This window comes from Pyrus communis, chromosome 9, assembly GCF_963583255.1.
Source record: "Pyrus communis chromosome 9, drPyrComm1.1, whole genome shotgun sequence".
NCBI classification, from domain to species: domain Eukaryota; kingdom Viridiplantae; phylum Streptophyta; class Magnoliopsida; order Rosales; family Rosaceae; genus Pyrus; species Pyrus communis.
This window is the reverse complement of record NC_084811.1, coordinates 12,006,911-12,030,654: the sequence shown is the minus strand read 5'-3', so window position 1 is coordinate 12,030,654 and position 23,744 is coordinate 12,006,911. Positions and strand designations below refer to the sequence as shown.

General features: G+C 35.7%; 1 protein-coding gene across 1 annotated transcript; it reads right to left on the bottom strand.

Annotated features, from left to right (window-relative positions):
* Positions 1 to 278: 278 nt before the first annotated feature.
* Positions 279 to 23,676, bottom strand: LOC137744133 (protein SHOOT GRAVITROPISM 6). Its single transcript, XM_068483998.1, has 51 exons — positions 23,521 to 23,676; positions 23,311 to 23,401; positions 23,150 to 23,204; positions 22,888 to 23,019; positions 22,730 to 22,801; positions 21,704 to 21,794; positions 21,484 to 21,579; positions 20,628 to 20,706; positions 20,448 to 20,511; positions 19,861 to 19,964; positions 19,555 to 19,660; positions 19,114 to 19,203; positions 18,854 to 18,931; positions 18,653 to 18,720; positions 18,469 to 18,568; positions 18,167 to 18,337; positions 17,887 to 17,976; positions 17,719 to 17,784; positions 17,413 to 17,511; positions 17,249 to 17,323; positions 16,929 to 16,988; positions 16,355 to 16,444; positions 15,852 to 15,973; positions 14,694 to 14,823; positions 14,529 to 14,608; positions 14,097 to 14,232; positions 13,070 to 13,151; positions 12,088 to 12,233; positions 11,522 to 11,602; positions 11,323 to 11,423; positions 9,424 to 9,662; positions 9,236 to 9,345; positions 8,976 to 9,104; positions 8,762 to 8,836; positions 8,557 to 8,690; positions 8,335 to 8,407; positions 8,052 to 8,183; positions 7,315 to 7,496; positions 7,108 to 7,230; positions 6,427 to 6,487; positions 6,225 to 6,320; positions 4,866 to 4,966; positions 3,723 to 3,828; positions 2,960 to 3,073; positions 2,733 to 2,807; positions 2,127 to 2,225; positions 1,807 to 1,878; positions 1,638 to 1,723; positions 1,442 to 1,535; positions 1,090 to 1,197; positions 279 to 997 (listed from the first exon to the last, which is right to left on the bottom strand). Exons 1-51 carry the CDS (start codon positions 23,558 to 23,560, stop codon positions 818 to 820), a joined length of 5,184 nt encoding a protein of 1,727 aa, XP_068340099.1. The 5' UTR covers positions 23,561 to 23,676; the 3' UTR covers positions 279 to 817.
* Between the last annotated feature and the right edge of the window lie 68 nt (positions 23,677 to 23,744).

Genomic DNA, 23,744 nt, shown 5'->3' with positions numbered 1-23,744 from the left:
CCTAGTGAACACACAAAAGCTACACGTAACGAAGAGAATGATACAGTTGCGCGACATTTACATATAAGGAACTGAACAACCAATAGATTTACGAGAATGATGCCAGTAGATTAACGAGAATGATGCAGTTGCGCAACATTTAGGGGTAAGGAATCGAACACCCAATAGATTTACGAGAATGATGCAGTTGCGCGATATTTACGTGCACGAATCGTACCCCAAATCTATTGGGTGGTGTAGAGCTAGCTTATGGGACCAAATGGAGTCCCGCGGGTGAATAAAACTGACAATTCAATATCAATAGATGGAGAGGCCGGAAATATTACATATTATGGCGCAAGCACGACTCTGAACAAATCAACACACTAATATTCAGAATTGCCTCAAAACAAGAAACCATGAAACATCTCAAACCACATCTCCTTTGTGTTCAAGTTACAAATCGTTTGCCTAAAACCTGTAAAACCGATAGTACGTGAAAACCACACGAATTTACAATCTCCGAGATGACGTTTTGAGTGCAACAGAATAATGTTACATCTATAACACACAAAATACACAAGCGACCCGAGGTAAATGTTTGATTTACAAAGATACAACACAATTGACATGATCTACAACAATTCGAGAAATTTATGGCCCCGGTAACCCTACATATTGAAGGTCAAAGCTGAATTTCACGATTCTCCTACGCTGCTCTGTTCTGCATCTTGCAATGGGAATTCCATTTCACAGTCATCAAAGATAGGGATATGTTTCCTTGCACACAGATGAAGATGATCAGTTTAATTTCTCCTTTATAGCTTGCTACTTCATTCTAGACTGAAAAATCATGGCCCTTTCGTATTGAGTGACTTGAGTCCGTACGATCAACTCGAGCTGATTTCCATGAGGATGACTTTGAGAATTTTAATAATAAACCCAGAGCAGAAGAGCACGTAGCTCTCACGACTGCATCTGCTGACTTACTCATTTTTCCTACTAGCGTTTCGAATACCTAGATTTAGACATGAATTTTTGTGAGTATACCATGTTACTCTTAGTTATGGGCCATGACATAAAAAGATAGAACTCGTGTCTAAAAATTACCTGCGCATAATATTGATTCAAGATGTGCTGATCATCGGACAGAGATAGCATACAGCTGGAGAAGTATATAGCATTAGCCTGAATTATCGGCCATGGTGCATCGAAAGCCTGTGATATCAAGAATGTAAGTCAAGTCATTTGGGTACCCGTATTGTGAAAAGAAGAAAAGGGTGGTGTAACCATCTGAATTGCAAAGATTACACCCATAAAATCATAGGGCTTTCATACCATGGTTATGAGGCCTACCACTATTAATGATAGGAAAAACACTAAATTTACTAGCCATTTAGCATAGCAACCAAAAAAAGAAAAAAAAAATTGTATTGAAAATGAAGGTTTTCCAGTCGGGAACCTGTATTGTAGATGCCATGTAAGTATCAAGTCTTAAGGGATGATGCTGAACAAATTGCTTTGTGAGGTCTCTGACAAAACCCTCGTAGTCAGTTCTGAAAAGAGAAAAGTTGGTGTGACTTCATCTATCGCCATATAAGGGCTACTGTCATAATCATCTCATAAATTCAGTCCTCTGATAATATGTCAACACATACCGATGATCATGATTGAAAGAATGCATGTTGAACAAGGGAAGGAGTCCATCCATTTCCAGTAATGGGGCAATTTGTTTCAGAGTAGTCTGTTCACCAGTTCAGAAAAACAAGTTAAAATTGTCTCCATGCATCTTCATGCACACGAGAAGTAATAACGGTAAGCAATTACCCGGCAAGCCTGTCTCACACTAACGTCATCGTCATGCAAATGCAGAACCAAGCGTGGGATTACGGTATGTACCTGGACGTAGTATTACATTTTATTACTATATGAGCTTTTAAATGAAAACCTCTGTCAAGTTTCCATGTTATTCATATATAAAGAATTAAGTGGTAAAAAGTTCTGAACAAAACTGTGCAACAAGTTACTTTCTGAAATAAACAGCCAAAAGAACGAATGAGAATGATAATCTCAATAATTTCTACGCTCATACGTCAGTTCTTCAAAAAGAAAGAAAGTTCTTCCTAAGATCAGAACAAGTAATAGACCTGCTCGAGAAATGCCTCATGTTGTGGACCAATTCCATAGTTACTTAGTGCTCCAAAAGCAGCAAAAGCATTAGCTCGCATCTTCGTATTTGTACATATCTGTTCCATACATGTTGTAATTAGTCAATGTGTCAGCACAATAAAATGAAGTACGCTACAAGCAACATGTAAGATGCCATCTGATTTCCAAATAATGTCTGATATTACATGGATATCCTTTGGCTGACACTTTTTCATAAAATGACTTCCAGGATGAAGGGGAAGGCATAAATTGTTCAGTCCACCAATTTTTCTGTTCTTCGACAAACTTCAAATTTTCCATGCTCTTAATTCTTTTTAAATCTATACTTACAATATTTTACTGACAGTCTAATACCAAAATTAGTAAGGTAACTTTGAGAAGAGATGCTCCTATTAACTGCAATCATAACTCAATTAATTTGGAAACATTTAATCAAATGTAAATTGCAATCAAGATATGGCAATGAAAGTCAAAACCACATTTAATCAGATGTAATCCTTGAATGACCAAATCAAAAATGAAAGAGGCAGCAAGAACCAAGAAAATAATTTGTGAACCAGCATACTGAGAGTGAAGTACTGCACCTGAAGATTTCGAAGCCGCAGAGAAAGACTAAGCAAAATGGGATCCACAGCGTCCTTGGGTGACGACTCAAGCATCTATTATATTAAAAATGAGTGCTCAATTTTGAATTAATACTAAAGATTAATGATTACCAAGGAAAAAAAGTGATCTAAGGAAAATTCTTAATATTTATATAACACACATGCTAATATTATACCCATCAAAAGAAAAGGAGGGAAAAATTCACCGTGAGCAAGCAAGAAACTGCAGTTAATTGCACCAATTCATCGGAATCATCTAGCAAAGCTAATATTACACCCAGAACTTGAGCTGTGTACTGCAACATCTGCATGGATGGTATCTGCAACTCAAAAGTTCAAAATGTCAATTCCTCCAGAATCATAGAATGAAAGATGAAGAGAAAAAAATGAAATAAGATTTAAAACACGCAGTAGGCATACAATTCATTGTAAAGGACAGAGAAATAATGACACCAATTTCAGGCAGGCAGACAAACAAAGCCAGGCTTGAGAATGGACATGTAATTACAGGATATCGTCCAAAGACCAATAAAGCTATTTAGACGCACGAAACTGACACACTAGTTGACACTCTCTAATAGAAGTGTCTTAATAACATTACTCAACTCAACCAAATAATACTCTCTTCTCTTAAGGCCTAGCTCGTCTAGCTTGAGACTGATAGAACCAAAAGATGTGAATGCAAGCACATACTAATTAGTGAAAACTGAAAAGTAAGAAATTATTCATTTTTGGATAAGGTAACCGCTTCATTTTTTAATTGAATAAATCAAAGGAGAATCAAGGGACAAATATAACATGGTGGGTAAAAGGATAAAACGTATGTGTGGAAATCATTTCCCACTAGAGAATTATGGAGGTCAGCTTCCGAGAAAAAAGCTGAAGAAATATAAAAGAAAACTAAATAGGAACATGCACAGAAAAACTCCAACACTCATTCCAAGCACTTTCACAAAAGATTCACTTAACCTGTACTAGTCCTCTCAAACACAAGCGCCTAACTGTTGGAGATTCATCTGAAACATGTCGACACAATACCTCCACAATCTGCTCCAATAGGGATCCAAACCCATCACTGCATTATCAAGAATATTAACTAATAAGACTTTGGAATCAAAGGTTAACAAAATTATTCAACTAATAACACAAAAATGCATGAGTTAACAGTGTATTAAAAGCGTGAGGCATGGGCGAGGTGTCCGAGGGATAGCCCGGCCTAGGCGTGAGGCGAAGCCTCACGGGACCTAAATTTTTTAATACATACACTGAGTGTACACATATGTTATATTAAAAAAAAGAAGATTATTAATCAATAATCACCCTGAGTACACATATATTATAAATATATATACCCACACACACACACACACACACACACAGACATACATATATATATAATAGAGGATGAAAAACACAACGAGCACACATATAACAATGCACGCAGACAACACACACATCCATTATATAAAAAAATAAAAATCAGAAAAAAGGCAGAGAGACAATAGTGCAAGGAAGAGATATGAGGCAGTTAAAATCCTACCCAAAATTTGGGTTTGGGAGTTAAAAAAAAAAACAAAAAGAAAAAAAAGAAAAAAAAAAGCCAAACAGAGACGCTTGGACGCCCTGAGGCACGCCTCCGCCACCTAGGTGGCTCCGGCGACGCCTTCCGCCAACTCCCTCAAAACAGAGGCGGCAACCCTCACGCCCAGCCTCAAAGGCCACCTAGGCGCGCCCTGAAGCGAGCCTTTTAAATAATTGATTAACAATGAGCACAAAACAAGTTAAAATGCTTGCAAAGAACTAAGATCCCAAGTACACAAGAAACTGAAGGAAATAGAGTAAACAGTGGTTACTATGCACATATTATTTGGGTACACATACTTTATTAATTGTATCCTTTTCTATCAAATGAGTAAACATGGACAGGAACAATGATACGGACCGAGATAATTACCAAGATGAAGAGAAAGTAACAAATTGCTGAGAATAATGACATGATGAAAACAGAGTTTGCAACAAGAAGATCCCATGATACAGACATGCCATGGGAATAACAAAATTTTAATGTAACCAACAAAATGTAAAGTGTCTTTGTTGACATCCAACGCATACCTGTAGCGGACAAACTCTGACAGTGCAGCAGCTGCAGCTTCCCTTTGGTATCTTTGGTGTCGATTTAATGATTTACTTAAAATTACACATACGCTTTGAACCTTTAAATAAAAAAGGTAGTATCCATCAAAAAAGAAAATGAAACCACCACAAGCCTTAATTTCCATGGACCATAAAAAACAAATTATGATATTTACAACACAGAATCACTTACCATATAAAGCTCACTACATACCTCGTACTTAAATGCAAGCTACCTTTTTCAACAAATTCGCAAAATGTGATAAGCTTAAACAAATAGGAATTTTATTAATCTCGGTTTCTCGAATGATGATCTTTAAAAGATGACTTCAGATGGTATTTTTTAGTGGAGTGAGCCCAAACGAGCGGTTAGCACCATATTAACTTACTAACTTGTTAGCGCTTGAGCACTTGTCGTAGGACATACATATACATATATATGGGTTAGGATCCAAGGACACACGCTTTTAACACCCATAGAGTCCACTTTGTAATGTATTTCAACAATCTGCACCATCTATATTTTAGTCAATGTTTTAAAGAGTGAAGCCAAAGCGTTTCATGAATAGCCTTGCCTAGGCGATAGCCTCATGGTACCTAATACTTTGTAAAACAATCAAGCAAGCATGCCAAGCAATCAAATATTTGATTAAATTATTATTTCTCTAATTCACATCATAAAGTCATAATAATCTAATAGAAACTAAATTCAAAACATAAAATTAGCACGAATTTTATATAACCCTTACCCAAAATGACGTCATTTTGGGTTTGGGAGGTTTCTTTTAAAACAAAATCAAACGCCCAGGTTGCCTAGGTGCCTAGGCAACAACCTAGGCATTTAGGCTAGTCTATAGCCCAACCGCTGGGCAGAGGTGTTTTTTTCATAGCCCCGCCCCCAAAAATCTGCCTAGGTGACTCTTAAAACTAGTTTTTTAAAACACTGGTTTTAGTACATCATTATTAGATCATCCTTGCAAAAAATTAGACAAATTTGAAACCATAAAGACATTCATTTGTAGTAAAGGAAATGGACAAATACAGTTCTACAAAGAAACTCTAAATTTAATCAACAGTCATATGGTGCATTTGGGTGATATTTGGTAGACATTATCTTTGAGGTAAGACATAAAAGATAGACTGTTGGATTGTTGAAATACATTATGGTGTGGGGCCAACAAAAATGTTTGTCAAAATGTGTGTCAAAAGCGTGTGTCCCCAGATCTTAATATATATATATACACACACACACACACCTTAACTAATAAGCTCAAATATAGTTCCCTGTATAAAATATATTGTGAAAAATGATACACAGTCTTAAATCAAACCAATTACCTCTTTTGGTCTTTTTATCGAGACGCAACATGCTATCTCTCCAATAAGATTGATCCACCTCTCATTTTCATTTTGCTCCCCATCTCTGGCCAAAATCTATAGAAAGAATATCTAAATCACATTCCCTCCATGTTGCAAGATACAACTAAGGAATTCATAAATCAAAGAACTGATATAATTCCGTCTTTATGTGCTTTTCTACCTTTCCCATCTCAAGATCTCCAACACATTCACAGAACGCTTGGAATGCAGTTAAAAGAGCCCTGCAAGAGCATGAAAAAGGGGACAAGTTTTTACAACATTTAACAACATTTAAACCTTACATGTGCTTGAAACTTACACGTGTGTGAGTATTTATATAGACGGCAATGTTCTTTCTATCAGACAGTATGATGTGACGTTAGCATCAAACTGCCAGTTAGAGGTAATATTGTAATTGCAGGTATCAACTTAATAACCATCTGGCAGCCTAATATATCATCGTCTGTTAGTATATAACTATATATAGCAGAAATGTTAGTCTAACAGACTATAAATTTGGACCATTGACTGAGGAGTGATGGGAGAAAGTTGTATGGTTTTCACATGGGCTTTGGTTTCAGCAAATTTTAAAAATTCATCTTTTTCAGTTATTTGTCTTGATTGGAAAGTTGCTATTAGTTAAAATTGTTTATGGACACTTCATAGCTGTTTCATTTTAGAAGGATTTATTTGCATTTTCACTGTTTTTTTGCATTGTTTTCACTTTGTGGACATCTTGTTCACTTGTGTAGTTGTCATGCAATGAAATCTCAGTTCTTTCTCAAAAATAAACAAGGAAAATTCTTGCATGCATCTCGCAAGACAAAATTATCAATAAACAAAAACTGTACTAGATCCTTACCGTAACGGATCATGTTGACCATGGCTAGCTAGACCATGACAACTTCCCAATTGGAGAGTAAGTTCAGCAAGAACAGAAGCATAGTTTTGTTGCACAGCTTTTTTTCCTATTTTACCACCACCTCTGCAACAAGTTTGGAACATGTCAAAGTTGTCTAACATTAACAAATACTACTGAAATTTGATAATCAAAGCTGATTTCTGAAACCTGAAAAATGCAGTTACAGCAATAATAGCAGCTTGCAGAATGTCATCCTCCATTTGACCGTCAACTAAATGGCTAGGATTCTCTCCTTTTTCTGAATCACCCTTAAGGATGGGATACTGGTCAAGGACAGATATGACATGCTCCAGGAACAAAGACGAAAGAACTGTATGCTGGGAAAATGCCTACAAAAAAAAAGGCAAAATAATAAACATTAAAAAAATTTAGAAGATGACTGAATAAATTATGATCAAACTGAATAAATTAAATGAAGAAGATAATACTGCCATACACAATAGAAACTCAAACATTACGTTGACAATATATATGTGCACAATGTATGGATACAATCACACATGAAATAGAGGAGGAGGAGGAGGAAGTGGTGGTGGTGGATGTATCGAAAGGTTGTAAAATTTATTGTGTTTTCTTGCCACTCATAGAATCAACCTAATAGATGAAAATTAGCATTCAGGGGCCAGATTAAGATGGAAGTTTTTTCTTTCTTACTAAACAAGCAAGACATGAGACATTTTCAAGAATTATAGAACTCAATGTCTACGGTGTCACTGGCTCCTGTGGCCCAATTCTATTTTATTAGTGAATCTCGGTCTCTAACACATGTTTGATCAACCAATTAGAACCAGAAGCAACAGATTCAATATAACCATTTGAACTTGTGGTAATGTTTGAGCAAACAAAGAATTCATGACACATAAAAATCTTCTAAATGGACTTACATAAAATGCATCCTGCATTGGCCAGCCACCGCGTAGCCTAGATATATCTTTTGTTACTATGTCCCTTCCAGATGTAGCTAAAACTTCATTGAAGACAACTTTCGAACTAGTGCTCTCAGCTAGAGAAGAAATCTTCTGACAGTTAAGGACTACTTGACAGAGGAGCCTAAAAAGAAACAAAATTATGCAGTTCGGATTATTGAAACACATTGCAACCCAGTAGTGCAGCATAAAAACAGGTATCTTTATAAGAAGAGTGCATATAATATGGGTAAAAGGATACAGCAGCAAGAGTTTCCTGGCGTAAATGCTTCTCAATCACATGGGCTGTAGCCATCAGCAGAGCTTGAGTTGTCCTATAACAGACAAACACACACATATATTCTCTATCAGGGTTACCAAACAAAAAACCTATTTCTTTACCAAAAGAAAGCAAGAAAAGCTCATTGCATTTTTCCCTTTTTCAGAATCTGTTACTGATTTAAAATTTCATTATTAGCCAAACCTTGAAACATCAGTTTCACTCAGCTCAGTTCCCCTTCTTGTGACAAACTCAATTACAGCTTGAATGGCCCCCTCCGCTGATTGCTTGATCTTATCGCATACAGCTGCTGTGCAACCATGCAGGGTGGCTACTAGCTGCAAGATGAAACTGTTGTGTTGTAGTATCGGTTTCAACTTTGGAAACACAATAAAAAAAATGAACTTACCTCACTCTTTGTTAGTAATATACAGACAGAGGAAATAATTCTGTTGAAAACCTCAGATGGATCTATAGAAGCATCCTGGGTACAAAAAGAAAACCAAAGATCATCCTAGTGTTACATTTCCACCCATGACTCCAAACAAAAGATATGATAAAAGCAAAGTAGAGAATATTAAAAAAACAAAAATATGTATGAAAAGAATTGGCAATGAACCTACACTCCTCAAAATAGCTATGACATCCTCAAGCGATGATAAAGCCCTGTAGGATATTTCTATGTCCACACCATAGCTAGTAGTTGATGGCCGTGGAAGTGAAAGCGCAATGCTAAAAAGTTGATCAAGAATCTACAAAGACACAGAGAGAGAGAGAGAGAGAGAGAGAGAGAGAGAGAGTTCAGTCATAGAAAGTAATATTAAGAGATCCAAATGCATTTCTAGTCTTCCAGATAACTATTTCAGAGACTTGTCCAACTTACCTGAGCAGAGGTTTTTCTAACTTCCGAGTTAGTGTCTGCACAACGTGGAAGATACATAATGACCCTGTCTCCCAATGACAATGCCTCACGACTTGGCAATACAAATGCAGCTGGACGTTAAACAAAATAATAAGAATAAGGATAGGTCAAATAAAAACTAAAAGGAAAGCTGTGTCGGGCATTTTTACATGGTAAGTTGGAAAAGTTCCTATGCAAATTACGGTCAATTTGCTTGCTGTGCGTGCAACTTCCTTGGCAGCCCAGGGCACAATTTGCAGTGGTACAAACTGTCCGAAACTTGAGAAGTATCTCATGTACTGCAAGACAACCTCTTCGCCTTTGACAATCCACAGGTGAAGAAACATACTGATCAATTTGTCTCAAGATATGGGATAACTGCTCTGCTCGACTTCTCCCATCTTCTCCGCTAAATTGTCATATGATAACAATCAGAAGCGGTATGGTATGTAAATAAAAGCAAATATACATGGAATATATGAACCCATGCAATTTTTCAATTGTAAGCTCACCATTATATTCCTAATACATGAAAAGTAGCACATATAACTTCATCATCATTATACCTTAAATCAGTAATGGAACACATATAACTCATGGGATCTAGAGAATATGCATATTATAGTGATGTTTGCATACAAAATATATTCTTTGGTCAATGATACATAAGATACATTACGCTTAGGTTTTAGGGATGGACAATTTAAATTATCAGATGTGTGAATTTGATATGCTCAACACGACCCCACGAGTACAGTGGAACTAGAGAAGCATCTATAAGAATTACTTTAGATGGAATGGAGCATATATGGCCACATTGAATTTGAACCTGAGACATACATGAATTTCCCACTTTAAAGTGTCCAACCCAAGTGTTTTAAAAAACTAGCCTCGGGGTGCGCTTAGGCGCCCTTGGAGGCAGGGCTGCTGGGTTTTCGGCTCTGTTTTGTGAGGGTAGGGGTAAGGCGGCGTCGGGGCGCGCCCATGCGTTCAGTTGGGCCTTTCTTTCCTTCCAATTCCAGGTCTATTTCTGCCATTCCTCTGTTTCTCCCATTCCTCTGTGTGCCGTTCTAGTTTCAAGGAAGAAGAAAGAGAGAGTTTCTATCTCCAAATCCTAGTGGCAAAGTCTAACTCTTTTATTTTTTTTGTTTTTTTTATTAATTATTGCCCATTCAGATTCTGCCATCTAGCATTTTGATTAGCCAAGATTTATTTCTCTTGAAATTTCCTATAACTACTCCACTCAGCCATTATTTCCCTTAAATTCCCTATAATAATTGCTCCACTCAATCTTTATTTCATTTTATATTCCTTATAATAGCTCCACTTAGCCCTTATTTCCTTTTGAATTGCCTATAATTGCAACATTCTGCCTTTATTTCCTTTCAAACTCCCTAGAATTGTGGCCAGTCAACCTTATTTCTCTTGAAGTTCACTATAATTGCTTACAAGAAAATAAATACTTACAACATTTTAAGACTACATGACATAATTTCCAAGTACAACTACGCTTAGTAATGAAGAAGAACATATCATATTTGGCTTAGTTATATTTATATTTGTTTTACAAAATATTATACTATATATATAATTATATATGCAATATATATTAAGTTATTTAGGTCCCATGAGGGTTCGCCTCACGCCTCACGCCTCACGCCTCACGCCTAGGCGGGGCTATTCATGGAACGCCTTGCCTACGCCTCCGCCTTTTAATACATTGCCCAACCAACTAACAATGAATGAAGAGGTTTTCATATTTGGATAAATGAATGAAGAGGCTATAAATCTATGTATGGAAATGCAAGGCTTAGAATTTCGTGACGGAATAATTTCAAATTCTCAACCTCTATCAAAGTGGAATCTCACCCATATCCAAAATTATCAGAAATCCAGAGATAGCATTTGGTTACTTTCATAGAAAAAGAAACAACAAAAAAACTAAAAGCACAGCAGTCAAGCAAGAGTTGGGAAAGGATGACAGATTGATGTGCACTCCCAAGAAGCATATATCATGTTATTTAAGATAAATGCTACAAGAAATGCATATATCATGTTATGTAATGTACCTTGTAAGAAGAATTGCACACAAGAGAGTGATAAGATTGTTGATAAGAGGATTGATAACATCCACTGGATCATTTGGTAAAGCAAAGAACCCTAAGGTGGCCTGTCAAAATTATCACAATCAACAAGATGTATTAGCCACCAACCAAGAATTGGGTTTACCAAAATAACTAGTGCGTCAGAATACAAAAAACTGCAAACCTTTAAAACATGGTTTCTGGTTTCAATTGTTAGTTTTGGCTCAACGGAGACCAACGTAGTACAGGCACTTAAAGCACGAGCCTGTAGAAATTCAAGAAGAGAAAAATTGAGAAAGTTACAACGTAAGTTAATCATTACCTTTAGGCTGTGTTTGTTTCAAAATTATGTTCCACGAACTATAGTTGGGAAACAAAATATATGGGAGAAAGTTTTCCTCTCATATTTAATTTTGATATCACATTGATTAGATTTCTTGACAGTTTCTAAAGGGAAATAATTGAAATAATTGTATAACGATTTAATTGAAATTTTCATTTTCTGAAAACTTAGCTTCATAGCTCTTAAAATTTTATATTTATGGTTGTAGCCTTATAGGGAACATATTTTTCGGGAATCAATTGCCAGGATTTTCCTAGTTGTCAGAAAAATTATGTGGCTCAAACGCAAAGAAAATTGTGTTTTCCCAGAAATTACTTCTTTTTTTCCCCAAAGTTTTCTCTCTTTTGGAAAAACAAACACAAGCTCATTGCATACCACGGATAAAACCAATACTGTATATTACTAACTTGTGTGTGCAGAAATTCAAGAGTAGAATCGGAGAAGCTTTCACTATCATCTCGGCCCATCAAAGTTAATATATAGTCAAGCATTTGGTCCCTTCTTTTTAATGGAAAGGATGAGCCACTTTCTGCAGCATTAATGACAGCGCGACCTGAAATATCAACAATAAGCTTCTGTTAAAGATGCATTGTACTAACAGTTGCATACCATCTAAATCATTAGGCACAGAACATATGTGTCCAGCAACAGATTTTTCAGCTTATGATAAACTATAATAAATAGCAATATTTCACATTATTTTGGCCAATATCAAAGCCTTTTCCTAACATAAACATGTGTACACTACAACATCACCCAATGTATTGATAAATTATATCACTATCAGCAATATCTACCATATCACCACCTACGTCTTTTAGAGAGTTTAAGTTAGACTCTCCAGCATATATGTGTCCTTTAGCATGTACAATTACACTAAACCTCAAATCATTCTATATCCCAACTTTCCTAAGATTCGGCAAATATCTTAGGTACATACAAACAAACAGGCAATTCATTGAAAGCAATCTGGCTAGATGGGTTAAACATTCCGGAATCAACCCTATAAGAACCACATGAACAAGAACCAACCACACCAAATGGCCTCAAACCCTATGGAAACACACATGAAAGAACAAAATTTCATGTGCCAATCAAAAAGAAAAAATTAATTCAAGAGAAACCTTACTCTTAGCAAGATGTATCCCAATTCAAGAGAAACAAGCTTAGGTGAATTTTTTTCCTTTGAGCAAAGTTTTACTTGGTGTCTTTTATCACTGATAATGGTAAAAAGAAGAAACAGAGAAACAAGTGCTGGGGATAACTCTGGGAGTTCAAACTTAAAAAGAAAAACATGGAAATAAACCAAATTCATAAATGAAGTTCATGCAAGTTTTGCAAAACAATTTTCAAAGTAATTATAAAAATAACACCAGATTTCATACAAACCTAGTAAATCAATAGCAGTAATAACTGCCTGCTTTGCAGTGGGATGTCGCACATGAAGAAGCCGAGAGAGCATATTAGTCCCCTGCAAGAGAAATAAGTAATCAATCTTTAATTGCAGAAATTCTACAAAACTCACTAACACACTTGGCCATATTCAATTCATCGTGAGGTCAGAATTCAAACCAATGCAAATATCTAGACTTTTAAGGAATACTCACTTTAACATTAAACCACCAAAATCATTTGTCAAACCTCAATAACTCAGATTTGTATGATCTTCCTCCCATGTTATTGACTCTTACTGTACTGTATTCATACCTTCCGAGGAAGAAATTTGAACCCAGCGAGAGAGAGAGAGAAGTTGGTACAAAGACAAACTTTGGAAAGACCTTTAAAATGCTTTGAATTTTTCTCAAAAAACAAATGCTCAATAGTAACTGGTCTAAGAAGTTATAAATTCAAAGAGAAAAACAGGATACCTCTTAAACATATTAAGTAAAAGGCATTAGACATTAATTTTAATTACACAATTACAATATCTGACAGTGGCAGATTACTATGTAAAAGCTCACTAAAAGGAATCTGAAATCAAAAGGTCATCACTAATTGCTTGCTCAAAAATCCATGTCATGGGACCACATGACTTTATTTCTGGTATAATGTGTGAGACTACAGTTTGAATATGTTGTAATAAAATTCAAGCCATTAGACCACATGACTTTATTTCTAGTATGAGTCAACAACACTCAAACTGGATTGTGCTAAAGAGCTATTCTTAGCCAAGTAAACGCATATGAATGAATGGGTAACCAGTTTCACCAACATCTCTAATTAGAAACAATGAAAAATGAAGGGGTAAGCTTATGTGGAGCACAAAGAGTATATCTCTATTTTTAAATTTACATTTTGTTTTCATATCATTAGCAGTTTCGCAATATAAGTTCCCAGAATATAAAGAAAAGAGAAAAACATAATCTTGTTCTTTCTTGGTAGTCAGAGGGGCTAAGAAAAGGACGAGGTATCATACAACAAGTGCGTCTATTCTGGCTTCAATAACCGTTGATGGAGCATATTTTGCAGCATATCCGTACATTAGAGCCAAAGCAGCATGTATATCATCAGATTCTTCTGTTTTGAAATCATCAGAGAAAAAAGATAGGAATCTGCAATATATGAAGCAATGTTTATGTCATAAACCATAAGAAATATATATATTTTACAGATCCACCTAAGAAGTAAACAGTGAATTGGAACTCAGAAATAAAAAGAACCAGAGGGGGGAGAACCTAGAATCCACAAATTGCATCCAGCATAATATTTAAAGTACCAAAATCTTTAAAACAAAGACAGCAATGTTTCTGGGGCGGGAGAAGAGAGAGAATCATACAGAGAATCTAACAACGTAAACTCAATAAAATAAATGCATCAATGTATAGAATTGAAGAAGACTGGTAAGAACCTTCGGAAGATACTATCCCCAACATTATCCAGAATGCCCTTCAGCTTTTCCAGGACAGTGTCCAAGTGGGATGCTGCAACCTGGAAGTGGAGAGGCCAAAAGTAATGAATCACAAACCCCATAAAGATGGAAGAGCAGAAAATAAAACCACGAAAAGTAACATACCAATCCCATGGCTTTTGCCAGACCAAGCCTATTGGTTGGATTTGTGATGTTAGCTTGTGTATACATCCAATCTATCTTATGACGGACATAAGCCCTGTCATTAACTTTTTGAAGAAACACGCCAAAGCAGCTGCAATAAAAAAAATTACAATTACATATTAAGCACCTCTCAAATCAAAGGTTTCAAGATAGCTTCTTGAGTTGAAGGATGGCCACAAAAGGCCCTAAGATTGGCGTACATAGAAATTCCAATAAATATGGAACCAAAATGATAACTGCTGGCCAAATTTAAGCTTACATTATGAGTTAAAAGCTGTTTTATACTAATATATGAACTAAGGCATCACAATGTTAGATTTCTGCTTCAGCATTTTTGAGGATCATTTTGCTAGGAAGTTAACGTGGGTAGTGTCAAATGCTAGGGACACTTGTACCCATCACAATTGCCCAATCTCAATTTGGGTAGTATTGAACTACAAGGGAGACGGGAACGCCATATGCTCAAATGAAACAAAGTGCAACAATAGTACAATACACTTATGTAATAGATAGTTTTCACAAACAAAAAGGGAAATTGGGGTCTTCTACTCGATAAACCTTCATCAATAGCCCTAAACAAAGCCAAATTACCAATGTGGTGGTGCACAGTAATTTAGAGCATTCAAACTGATAATAGAACAGTAAAAGATAAGAAACAAATAAAAAATATATCAGAATCTAACTAAAACCAAAATGAATGATAAACCAAGTATTACAATGTGAAGCCAACCTAAATATCAACTTCAACAAATCAAGATTCCAACCCATTCAGCATCAGAAGATGACAGCACAACACCCAAAATTCAAATTACTGTACTTTCCGTTTGCCAATTATTTGCAAACAACCCTACGGATTACTTTTGCAGATAAGAAACAAAATTTCATTAAAACCAAAATATTAAAAAGCTTAGTCTACAAGATGCCCACTACAAACAACACAATCGAGGAAACTCAATCTACCAAAAATAGTTCACACACCCAACGAGTATTAAGCCAGTAAAAGACCTGTCATTGCTAAGTTGCTAACATTGGAAAGAAGATCTCCTTTTGGAGCATAATAATACAATATGAATCTAAACATGCTTTGGAATATCAACATTGGTTTAAAAGGAATAATACCGATGAAGAAGTGCTGAGTGTTCATCATCAGATGTATAAAGTTCATATTGTTGGGTAACAGCATTCCCAAGGGATCTCATCCAGTCAGCATCTTGAATAACATCCAAAGATTCTGCAAAAAACTGCCAGACAAAACAAAGAGATGCATCAATCTTATTGTCAGTGAGGACATTTGTTTCAGCTGCCTTTTATATTATTTTTCACAATACTAATGAACGTGTTTAGACAGACACAGTTTAGAAAACAAATTTCTGAAACCGTTCATAATTTTTCTTGTTCATTTGGAACATAGCTCTCAAATTCAATGGCCAAGAATTAGAAATTCATGTTTGAAGAAGCAATTAGAGTATGCTTCCATTGAACTAATTGATTAGCAGTGGAATCATGAGTTGATATTTCCATCATCCCCAAAGCCAACACGAGTTCTTTACCTAAAAAACAATAGGAATGTTGCTGAAGAAAGGAACAGATATCACTGAGTTCCACAGTTGAACTGAACTTACATTGATTATCATGTCGTCCCAAGTTTCTTGATAAGAAGGATCCTGCTTTAAATCTTCTGTGTCACTAACATATGCCTTTAATTTTGGAATCTAGAGCTTACCAAAGAAAAAAATTAATTAGACTATATTACTAGCCATTTTATTTTTCTTGTACTTGAGTCAAGAGAATACAACAACGAAAATTAAACACTTTAGAGTGAAACATTTTACCAATTATTTTGACAGGAAACAAAAATTTGAAAATCTTAACAAAAACAGGAAAGAGAAGTCCATCACGAATATAACAGAAACGCCTCCACCTCCAACAGAAAAAGTACAAAAGCAAAAAAAATCATGAAACAAACTAAAAAGGGAACAGGGAACTCTGCAAAAGAAGTTGCGTAAGACAAATCATATCATAATCTGGTACTGCTTTTTCTTTTGTTTCTTAAAGTAAAACATTTTGTTGCATGGCTATTTAATAAACCAATTAAGTTTTGAAGATATGAATTTACTTATAGCCCAATTATAAAATATTCCAGCTCTAACAAGCTCTAGCTTAAGTACTGAAATTTTTAGCTGCATAATGATATACCTCATCTTGCCAAAACAAGGTGATATTTTTTGGAAAGAGAGGCGCCAGATGACAAAGAACCTGCAATGCAATACATGAAAACAAATATTTCATCATTGAGGATTACAAACTATCTCAGAATAAGATGAATAATCCCCAGATCATAAGCAATATCATTTGTTTAATATTTTGTTTCTTTGAAAAGAAAGAGAACAAACAATATAATGAAATTCCTCCACTTCCAAACCTTCTAATTTTATTTAAGAAAATCATAATCAACAGCATAAGTACAGCTCATTTCCAGGCTAAAACCACTCTAAAAGGGAATAAGATATGCATACTGTCAAAATCTGACTCGCCCGCTGCTCCCTTGCTAAAGGATCATGCAAAAGCACCACCAAACGAACAAAAAGCTCCTTAAAACACAATTAAAACAATGGTTTCTGGATCAATTTTTTGTACTGCACAAGGAAAAGTCTAAAGCTAGATTTAGAAGGAATTCTACCTCTGGATTTGGCAAATCAGCACGAGCTTTGCACTCAGAGAGCATGATATCACTATTAGATGCTCTATGCCTGCACAATTCTGAGATGCATCTGCAAACCTGTAGCAAGAAGCCAATGTTCAATTCATTGGGACGAATTATACAAAATGCATTCAATAAATCACAAGTCCACCAGAGAAAAGAAGGGAAAAAAAAAAAAAAAGCAAAACTGCATTTTAAATAAAACAGCTAAAATTTGGGTATGTAATATAACTTCCCTAAGCAAAAGGGATGTATAATAATATAAGGATGTAAAGGATGTCCTACCATAGCAACTGCACCAGTATAAGCCTGGGGAATAATCATCTTTAACAGAAAAGGCCAAAGTATATGCTGCAGACAAAAATATGTCAAACAATTTTTTCTAATTTACGTACGTGTACACAAAAATCCCTTTAAAAGCATAAAAAATGTACATTTGTCAATTTGGCATACCTCCATTTCAGGGATCGTAATAGTCAGCAGAAGAAGGCCCTTTTCACAGATTGCCCTCAACTCTGTCGGACAAATTGGCCCAATCTTCACCTTAAGAACAAGAAGCTAGTATTAATGCTTAAAGCATCTGGGAGGCAATAAAAATTACTTTTGTGGAATCTCCCCCACAAACATTAAGATTTCATCAACTTTAAAATCAAAATATAAATTTCTTTTGTTGTAGTTAAGTAAGATCAGTAGCAGCATTAGAACTTCCAAATAAATAAAATCAGATACGAACCTCTGATCTCTTGTATTGGAAAGGTATATAGGGGTTGCCTGATGCATCCTTCGACCTCTCAAAATCACTTCTATCCTTATCTGTTAAAGAACAGTGACGCACAAGATATTCTACAAACAGCTCCCCGGATGGACCAATTAAGTAACAATGAGAAGCCATAACAACTATCAACTACACCAAAGAAAATGCAATCCAACATTAGGACATAGGAAAAGCAAGAGTGTTCTACTGAATGTTTAGAAGAAAATAGAAAACAGAGAAAGGTGCCTAAGGGTTAAGAACTATAAGTTCATACGACATACCTCTGAAAGCGCCTTTCGGACACCTAAATTTTGCTCATCTATCAAGAACTGTACAGCTTCAACAAGAAAAGGCCGTTTACTGTGCCAAGCTTCAGACAACCTCCAAATAAAATCATAAGAATGTTAGATCATGTAAGAGAATCAAAATATTAATTACCAACAAAACAACAAAAGGTCAAAAAACCTTGGTAAGAGATGTTTTAGAACACATAGTGCACCAAACGTCAAAGGTTCTTCCTTCAATCTGCATTTCTAGTCGCAAAAAATAAAAAAGAAAAGAGACTATTATATTTTGAAAACTAATACATAAAATCAACACCAGCTCCACGTTTACTCTAGATAAACACTTAGTAGTAAGAAGAAACATGATGGAAAGGATACGTACATTTATAAGGAAGACAAATAAATCCTCAGGGTATATCAAGCCAACTGTCAGGAAGCAACGCTGAACTTCGTTGTAAGTCTGCCCAGAATGGAAACAACTCAAACATTGGGAAAAAGTAAAATACCAAATTAACAATTGAGTGCTGAAACGGTTAGCCATCAACATCTGCAGACAACTACAGAATCTCTATGGACAAAGTACATGAAGCAAAAGGCAGGAACTTGTGTTATTTGAACAAAAAATAAGGAACACATTTTAACCTTCAGTCCAACTGAGAAATCTGAGTGTTCTTTGTTGTCATTATTGATGCAAACCACCGGCAGGAGTGTTGATAAAATAATTGTAAGCTCCTGAAAACCACCATGAGTACAAAACAACACAATATAAACAATACTAGCATCGGAAAGAATATTAATAGTATTCCGAAAGTAACTAATATTAGTAGTATTCTGAAAGTAACTAAAGGTAATTCGGCCTATGGTGAATAATATGGCCATACTGATGGCCTCACTTTACTACAACAGATTAGGTGTTTCATTCCTTTAAAATTGGTCACAAGGTTGAACAGGAAAAAAACGCAGCAGTTCTTAAAGATAAAAACCATCAACAACCTCAACTTTTCTGTGCAAGAACAATATCCAAAAACTTCAGCACCAACAAACTAAATAAGAAAAAAAAGAACATAATATGTTTTTCATTACCTCAAAATCAAGTAAAGGAGGACCACTTTCTGACAGTATAGAAGCATTTAAGAGATTGTGAAGACTGCATGTTGCCAAAAAGGTAATATCTTGATCTCTTTTATACCTGGTCGACGGGATAAAGAAAAAGCTACAAACGTTACTGACGTGTAAAAAATTTAGTGAAGGTGTGTATATCCATGTATGCCTTTGAAAATATACAAGTGCAATACGGGTTTAGGAACTATATCATCAAAGACTTGTCTACAAAACATTTATTTGTAGTGCAGGAGCAGGAAGTACTGTTTCATGATAAATCAATCTTACAATTCCAATATTGTGGGGACAAGTCTGGGTAAAGCCGCCTTTAATTGTGCCCGGTTAATAAGGCCAACCATCTGTCCTAATGCATCTACAGATGACATGCGAACCTATTCAAGAAAGAGTTTATTAAATTTATAGAAACCAGATTCCAATGCCATTAGTTCTCATGTCTATAAAAACGAAAAAGTGTAAAGTATCATACATCCAGCAAGAGAGAGAGAGAGAGAGAATCAGAAACAAGGGATACACGACACTCATTACGTAGGAGTGTTACACTTCACCTAAGCATACAGTTGGGAAGAAACAAATATACCTTTGGTAAAACTCTTCACAAATTTATGCCCAACTAAGCATAGATACATGATTCATCTTAAAGAAAATAGAAAGCAATTAAAACAATGAGGCACCATTAGAGTGAAATAAGAAAGAAGACTAAAATGTGTTTCCCAAAATGAAGTATTTGACTGAGTTTAACTTTATAGTAATAACAACTACCAAGATGTAGTTGCAATTAAAGGTTGTGGGAAAACAAAATCACCATGGAAAATAGAAATTACAATAAGAAATAGAAACAACAATATTTTTCAAACCTTTAGATCTCGTGAAGCAGCCCAAACTTTCAATAAAAGCTCAAAAACAGAATTCAGAAATGACCTGCACTAAGTGATATTCATTCATTAAGACAAGAAGTATAAAATAGGCATAGGAATAAGAAAATAACCAGGACTGAAGAAACTGTAATGCTAAGAACAACTGATAGTTTATCTCACATGATGTCACCATCCAAAGGTGAATGCGAAGGGATATCCAGGCTATACTGCCAAACAGCCTGACACCAGCACTTAATAGCTGAAAAGAACAGGAAAGATGGTAAACATCGTTAGCAAACTTATTGAGTAAATTAGTATAGTATATTTTATTGAACCTGTGTCAAAAAATAAGCGGGGGGAGAGAGAGAGAGAGAGAGAGAGAGAGAGACAGACAGACAGACAGACAGACAGAGACAGAGACAGAGACAGAGACAGAGAGGTAAAAATATGTGCCTAATTGCAACTAGAAAACAAAATAATTTTACAAATGAACACACACAGATTGTTGAGAGTTTATCTACATTTAAAAATGGAAGCATTGCCAGTATTTTAAAGGATCTTGGGCATCTCTATCCATTGCCAATTGGTTTTTGGTTGAATACTCTAATCCTATCATGGAAGTGTGTGGTAATTAACAGGTGACGAATGGCCAGAATTTCTCTATAAGGTTGGAGACACTATTAATACAAACTTCCATAACCTTCTCAAGTCACTCTGAAATGTCAAATGAACAAATGTGTTAAGGGTTTGATTTGGTTAATTAATGTGGCAGCCAACACACAAACCTATTTTCTTTTGTTCTTGATTTTAGATGAAAGAATGACATGGAACCAGTGTTTAAAGTTTGTAAGTTATACGGTGTGTTTTGATACAAACTTTCTTATGCAACTTTGACCGTGTTTACTACAGCATTTAACAAATAGTTCCGCAGTCTACCAAATAATCAAGACCTATTTACACCAATTTCACTTCACAATATTAGAAGCAAAGATCAATTGAACAAGAAGGGAAAGTGGTCAATAACAATTCAGCATACCATTAGCAAAAATAGGCCGATGGGCATCTCGTACATTTCCAAGAATAGGTAGAACCCGTGAAAGCACACCTTTCAATCGTGGGGTGAACTGCAATGCTTCAATAAGATTAAAGCAAAAAAGGTATGGGACATTTTAGTTTAATCCAAAATATAAAACCAAGTAACATATGGGATCCCAAGGTGGAAGAGAAGCACAAAGAAAGGAAAGTTTAATACTAACCATCAGCATGGGCAAAGTCTGCTAGTATCTGAACCATAGCTGGTAAAGCTGAGTTTGGCCCAGGCAAATGAAGAAAAATTTCTTCCATCATCTGCCAAATCAAGAAAAGAAAAGAAAAGGCCAATTAAAAGAAGAGTTAATGAAGAATCTCACGGGGAACTGGGAAGGAGCAAGGTAGGGAGGACAGGTAGAAGGAGAGGTAGTGTGTACGTGAAATCATAGTATAAGTGTAAATCGTCCATTTCTGCTAAAGATTGGGGTTGGCCCAACATCCCACAATCCAAAGAAAAGGGATGTGATCAGTTAAACAGAAATATATGCTAATAAAATATTACATTATCAGCTTTAGGCAGAATTACTGAATGCTTCTCAATTATTTAAAAAATGGAAAAAGCCTGACAAAGCCCCATCTTAAACAATAAATAATACTGTAGATTTGGTTGATGCAAGAACTTTCTAATAATATTGAGATAGCTTGCCCTAAACAGTAAACATCCAGGATCATTTAAGTCTGGGAAGACAATTATATTCAAAATGCAGAGGCAGTCAGCCCTAACTAAGCCTCTTGTTATTTCTTTGCAAGGTTATTTTCTCATTAAAAAAACTGCTGAGCAAACAGCAAAAAGTATCCATACAAACCATTTTTACCATTTTATAGCCAAAATTGAAATTTTTACAAAAAATAATTGATAAATCCGTATCCTATATGAGTATCACATAGCATTCCAGTGTTAGATTTCAGTTACTTTGGTGAGTGACAACCAAGATTATGGACAAGCCATTTTTTCCGTTGTACAATCTAAGCCTCAAAGTGGGCTTTGTAGATGAGTACCTTGGCAGTCAAGTCATGCATGATATTTCTGATTAAAACAAAATGTCACATCTCACAGGCGCTTGAAAGAAAAAAAGAGAATATACTACTATTTTTCAGTTCATCCTAAGAGGTGTTGTAATAAAAAACGAAAGATAATCAGTTCTAAGATGTAAATGAAAACGTAAACTTTGTTGTAAAACTACAAAACTTACTAGGTCTGGCAAATGTCTGCCGATTGAAACAAGAACAGCTGACGCAGCTCTTTGCCAGTCTGCATTGAGCTCCTAAATCAAAGAGAACAATTCAATCATGCAAGTAGTTCTACTATGAGATCAACAAAGCATCATCAGGACGAAGAACACAAAAGTACCTTCGAGGATATGATTTCGGCCGTTGCAATCTTAGCAAGCTTAGCCATGAAAGGAGGGTCGACATCATCCTTGTCCAAGGCTCGAACACCATATGCCATTACTTGGAAAACCCCAGCCATGTTACCAAAACGCTGAAACAAACATACAAAAGAAACCGAACAAAAACCCAAATCTCACTACACATTCAAATTGATAAAAATATAAAAACAAACCATAACAAATGCAATTCCAAAATAATAGACACAAAGGACTGAACTTTACCCGACGCCCTCCTCGCGAAATGGCCGAACAACAATCAAGCACTAGAAGAGGGTTTCTGCAAAATATCAATTGCAGTTCAATATATATCAGTGTACACATATAAACTCAACATATATATATATATAGAGAGAGAGAGAGAGAGAGAGAGAGAGAGAGAGTACAGAGCAGCAACGTCCTTGAGGGAGGCAATGGAGGCCTCCCTGACGATGGGAGATTCATCAGCGAGTAACGAAACCAAAACTTGAACAGCCTCTGAGATCAGAGCTCACCAAACAGTCAAAATTACAATATCAGAGAATCTCAATTCGGAGAAAAATTAAATAAAATATCAAAATTTAATATTTGATTGTTCAATTGGCAACTGAAAGTACCTGGAGCAGGAATTGAACTTCCAGAGCTCGAAGACGCCATTGAAGAACCAGAAGAAGAAGGGGAAAAAAGAGGGATGGATGTTCGAGAAGAATACACACACAGTTTTAAGAGCCTGCGGCAATTTTATTTCCCCCACAAATTTTTCAACGGTAAACGGTAAATTGTTTTGCCGCACCAGATCTCAGTCGGTGACACTTTTCGTTACGTGAAAAGGAAGCTGCGG